The 5726-nt window shown below is 40.6% G+C and overlaps 1 protein-coding gene across 2 annotated transcripts in view; it reads right to left on the bottom strand.

The window, feature by feature from the left end:
* The window catches only part of Fmo2 (flavin containing dimethylaniline monoxygenase 2), a 26045-nt gene that overhangs the window by 7658 nt on the left and 12661 nt on the right, over positions 1-5726 (bottom strand). For both annotated transcript variants that reach the window (XM_031387311.1, XM_031387320.1), the window contains exon 5: positions 4977-5119. In XM_031387311.1, coding sequence (XP_031243171.1) covers positions 4977-5119 — 143 coding nt within the window. The remainder of the gene's footprint in view (positions 1-4976; positions 5120-5726) is intronic.

Raw genomic sequence — 5726 nt, forward strand, 5'->3', positions numbered from 1 at the left:
ATGGGCATCTCTTTCTTTAGGTTAGGGAAGTTTTCTTCTACAACTTTGTTGAAGATATTTACTGGCCCATTATACTGGGAATACTGTGAGTCTTGACTCTCTTCTATACCTATTATCCTTAGGTTTGGTCTTCTCATTGTGTCCTGGGTTTCCTGGATGTTTTGGGTTAGGAGCTTTTTGCTTTTTGCATTTTCTTTGACTGTTGTGTCAATGTTTTCTATGGTGTCTTCTGCCCCTGAGATTCTCTCTTCTATCTCTTGCATTCTGTTGGTGATGTTTGCATCTATGACTCCTGATTTCTTTCCTAGGTTTTTTATTTCTAGGGTTGTCTCTCTTTCTGATTTCTTTATTGTTTCTATTTCCATTTTTAGATTCTGGATGGTTTTGCTCATTTCTTTCATCTATTTGATTGTGTTTTCCTGTAGTTCTTTAAGAGATTTTTGTGTTTCCTCTTGAAGGGCTTCTAGCTCTTTACCTGTGTTCTCCTGTATTTCTTTGAGGGTGCTATTTATGTTTTTCTTAAAGTCCTGTATCATCACCATGAAAAGTGATTTTAGATCTGAATCTTGCTTTTCCGGTGTAGTGGTGTGTCCAGGACTTGCTATGGTGGGAGAATTGGGTTCTGATAATGGCAAGTGTCCTTGGTTTGTGTTGTTTATTTTCTTACGCTTGCTCCGCATCATCTGGTTATCCCTAGTGCTACCTGCCCTCGCTAAATCTGACTGGAGCCTGTCCTTCCTGTGATCCTGGTTGTGTCAGACCTCCTCAGAGTTAAGCTGTCTCTGTGATCCTGTGATTCTGGGATCTTCTGATCCTGGGCGTGTCAGAATGCCTGGGAGTGGGGCTTCCTCTGGGTATTGTGGGACTGGCTGTGGAGCTTGTGCCCAAGGTCTGCTCAGGACAACAGTTCAAAGAGACCAGAATGTGGGGAGCTGCAGCTGCCACCCTATACATATATATTGAACACCTGGTCTCTGGCCAGAGCAGAGAGCATTGAGACAAACAAGCCTTAGTTGGAAAAGCTGTGTGCCTCTAGTTTGTGATGCAAGCTGGTATGAATTTCCCGCAGCCTATTATGCTTTGCCAAGTAGCTGATGCTGATTGGGACCAGGGAAAGTATTTAACCCACAAGGGCTGGGGGCTGAAAAGAGAGACTGGAGAGAGACTGGAGAGTAAGTAAGTATGTGGAGATAGGAGTAAGTATGTAGAATTAGGGCTGGTAATGGGTTAGAGGTAAGATGTAGATTTAGAAGAGTAAGTATGTAGAGATAGTAAGTAACTATGTAGAATTAGGGCTGGTGATGGAATAGAAGAGTAAGTATGGTATATAGAAGAGTAAGTATGATAGATAGTAAGTATGTAAGGATAGAAGTAAGATGTAGGAATAGAACTAAGAATAGGAATAGGAGTAAGTAGAAATAGTAATAAGTAAGATATAAGAAGTAAGATGTAACTAATAAAATGTAAGTAGAAACAAGTAAGATGTAACAAACAAGATTACAAGGATCCTAATAAAACTGCATGGGGAAGAGCTTGGTGTTTGCCTCCTTACTTCTAACTGGACGGGTAAGGCGGCTTACACCAGAAGGAACCAGAGCCACTGGGCTGGCAGAGTTCCTGTGTGCCTGGTCCCGCTGGTTCCAGTTACTCCTGGTGTTGGGACAGATGTTGGTTCCTCCCCACTCCTTTCTTTTAACTCTTTTTCTTTGTTTAACAGTCTCATACATTCATATAATAATAGCTTTTAGTCATTTCCTTCCCCCATTTCCCTCTCTGGTTCTAGGGGTTAAGCCCAGGTCCCCTACTTATGAAGAGATCACTTTACTGAGTTATTGCCTCAGCCATTTTAAAAGTATTTAACTTCAAAGTGAGGCCCTCCTAGTTCTTTCTCTTCTCTTCAACAGCTATGTCCTGACGAGGGCTATCTGGTAACATGTGCTGATAGAGGAGTGCCCTAAACCCTGGATAATGGGGTGGAGGCATGAGAAAATCCTTGTACTAATTCTCTCGGTCAGTCTACTTCTCCTGTGTTTACAGTGTGGCCCTGTTGCTCCTTCTCTCATCTCACCGAGCCTACCCAGGAAGATCTGCGGTGAATAATCACAGGTCTTACAACTGAGCGCCTACTTCATAGTGACTGTAGTCATGCATACCTGCATCTCACTACCTCTGGATGGGGAGTAACAAGAGCAATCACCTCTTTCAAGAGCTAAAAAGAACATTATGAATTTTAAAAGTTAAAACCACTGCCTATGGCTCTATTCCTTTCCAAGTACATACCATTTTCATTTAAATCATTTTTTTTTATGCTTTGAGATTATATCATCCCTTACTTCCATTGCCTCTCTCCAGTTCCTCCCATGTATACTCTGATCCCATTTTCTTTCAAATTCATGGCCTCTTTCTCATTAATTGTTGTTATTGTATGTATTTGCCTTGAATATTAAATTTTTCTCTTGTTTTCAAAATATATATTTAAAAGTCTTGTCAAAGATTTTCTTTTTTGGTTTATTGTTGCCCCCTCCCATGGTCTAAATGCATCATTTTATCCTCTCAATTTTTGTTTCATTTTATTAGTTCTGTTAAGGTTGTCTTCAATAAATAAATAAGACTCTCTTGCAAGGCATCCAATTTCTTAAGAGGTTTTGATCATGGACTCTGGTTCCAGACTTCCTAGGTTTGAATCTCAGCCTCACTCCCTGTTAGCTGAGTTGCTTGTATGAGTTATTAGTATTGCTCTATGCCCTAATTTTTTTTTTTTTTTTAGAATGAAGGTAGCATACCATCTGTTTTATGATGTTATTGTACAGGCTAAAAGAAGTTATAGATATGCTATGTAGTACAAGTACACATGAACTCTCATTGTCTTGTTGATTGGTCTTGGAGCAGGGGTTACAGATTTTTCTTTTTTGAGAAAGGACCTCAATCCCACCTATGCTTGTGGAGAACCACCTCCTGGAGCACTGCTGTGCTCCTGGTCTGTGTGTAGCCATCTACTTTTGTCCCAGTCTATTCCTGTTGTTCTGGGGCAGGCTTGACAACATTGAAGTAGGTCTTGGACATCCTATTTAAACACTCCACCATCATCATCTCTTTATATTATTTCATATTTCTCCTTCTGCAGGGTCTACATTGCATGTCCTATTTTATTTACTCCTTCTGTTGTGACCCCCTTTGATGCAGAGAAGTCTAAACATGAAGGTTCAGGCTGCCATCTCTCAGATGCATACTTTTAGTCCCAGATGTGAAGATCTGAGAACTCACTATTCTATTTTAATTATAGATTTATGTAATTAATAAATATTGAAGAGGGGCTCTATGTAAAAGACTAATAAATTATAAAGCACAGATGTATAGCAAAAATAGCTTCATGGCATCAAATTTGGCCAATAATTAGGTTTCTTACATAGAATGTCCCTATAAAAATGATTCTTAAAATTTAAAATTTGAATCTCTGGGACATCTGTTCTAAGTCCAAATCACTGACCTAAGTGCATGCAGTGCCCTTGGATGGCAAAGGCAGCTCAGTTTCTATCTATCTATCTATCTATCTATCTATCTATCTATCTATCTATCTAGTATCATATCTATCTACTTATCATATCTGTCTATTATCTATGTATCTATCTATCTACATATCTATCTAGTATCATATCTATCTACCTATCATATCTGTCTATTATCTATCTATCTATCTATCTATCTATCTATCTATCTATCTATCAACATATCTATCTAGTATCATATCTATCTACCTATCATATCTGTCTATTATCTATCATCTGTCTATCTATCTATCTATCTATCTATCTATCTATCTATCTCTCTGAGACAAGATATCTCATTGGACTTGAGCTTGCCAAGTAGATAGGCTCCTGACTCACCAGCCTGTGGTAACTACCTGAGACTACCTCCCCAACCGGTGTGCTACCATGCACGATTTATAAAACATATAGGTTCTAGGGATCAAACTCAGGTCCTCATGACTGTGCAACAAATATCTTTGTGACTGAGCTATCTCTTGGCCCTTGCACTACATTTCTAAAAGTCAGTATTTGAAATATTAACAGATGAGGCCATGTATATTACTGTATGCTTTTAATTCCAGCACTCAGAGGCAGGCAGATCTCTGAGTTTGAGGCGAGCCTGGTCTATAGAGCAAGGTGAAGGACAGCCAGGGCTGCACAGAGAAACCCTGTATCAAACAAACAAAGGAAAATTAACAGGCCACTTTCTCACTAGTCCCTTGGGTAAAAACTAGGCCTTCTACAGGATGACCAACAGAGTCAACTAGCCTGGACTGTTGGAGACTCTCAGAGACTGAGACACCATCCAAGTAGCATACACAGGCTGGACCTAGGCCTCTCCACACATATATAGCACATACGAGTCTCTGTCTTCATGAGGGTCCCCCAACAACTGGAGCAGGGTCTGTCCCAAAAGCTGTTACCTGTCTGTGGATTCTGTTCCCCTAACTGGGCTGCCTTGGTGCTCTCAGTGGGAGAAGATGTGCCTAGCCCTGTAGACACTTGCCAAGGTGAGGGTATGGTAGGGGTGAGGAGGGGACACCACCCTCTTAGATGAGAAGGGGAAGAGGGGGAGGGACTGTATAAAATGGGGAGGGGGGAGGAGGCAGCAATTGGGATGTAGAGTGGATAAATAAATTAATTAATGGAGAAAAAAAGACACAAGAAACTCCCCAAACTAGGCCTTCTGTAGCAGGACTATCCAGTTGAAAGTTTCATTAAAAAAATGAAGGCACCACAGCTCAGAGAAGTGGAACTGCAAGTTCCAGGATACATGGCTGGTTCGTCGCAGAGGTGGGAGTTAGACTCTTGCTTCTTGGCTTCTAGATTTCCTATGCTATTACAACTGTCAGCCACCTACCTAGTAATGGACTTTGGTGTACATCTGGGTGCTCCAGACATCTCTTCCCACCCCTTCCACACAGTACAAAATAAATAAAAGCATCGCACCTGCGCAGCCATCTTGCTCAGCTCAGAGGCAATATCTGCTGCTGAGTTTCCTATTCCAACCACCAGGATGCGTTTCCCCTCAAATCCCACTGGGTGCTTGTATTGGCGGCTATGGAAATATTGGCCTTGGAACCTCTCAATACCTTCAGGAGGAAAAGGAAGAAAACTGTGAGCTTCCAAGTAAACAAGTAAGACAAGTTAATTGTAATGAAACTGCATGGTTAGCTTTCTCTTTCTGATTCCTTACTTCCCCTCTTACGGAAGTTACAATAGTCAATTATTAAACACCTAAGTGTAAATTCCATAAGAAATAAATGGTGCTGGCTCAACTGGCAGTTAGCATGTAGAAAAATGTAAATCGATCTATTCTTATCTTCTTGTACAAAGCTCAAGTCCAAGTGGATCAAGGACCTCCACATAAAACCAGATAAACTGAAACTAATAGAAAAGAAAGTGGGGAAGAGCCTTGAGCACATGGGCACAGGGGAAAATTTCCTGAACAGAACATCAATAGCTCTAAGATCAAGAATTGACAAACAGCAACCAACAAATTGGGAAAAGATCTTTACCAATTCTATATCTGATAGAGAGCTAATAGCCAATATATACAAAGAACTCAAGACGTTAGATTCCAGAGAGCCAAATAACCCTATTAAAAAATGGGGTACAGAGCTAAACAAAGAATTCTCAACTGGCGAATACTGAATGGCTGAGAAGCACCTAAAGAAATGTTCAACATCCTTAGTCATC

The sequence above is a fragment of the Mastomys coucha genome, unplaced genomic scaffold, assembly GCF_008632895.1.
Source record: "Mastomys coucha isolate ucsf_1 unplaced genomic scaffold, UCSF_Mcou_1 pScaffold1, whole genome shotgun sequence".
Taxonomy (NCBI): domain Eukaryota; kingdom Metazoa; phylum Chordata; class Mammalia; order Rodentia; family Muridae; genus Mastomys; species Mastomys coucha.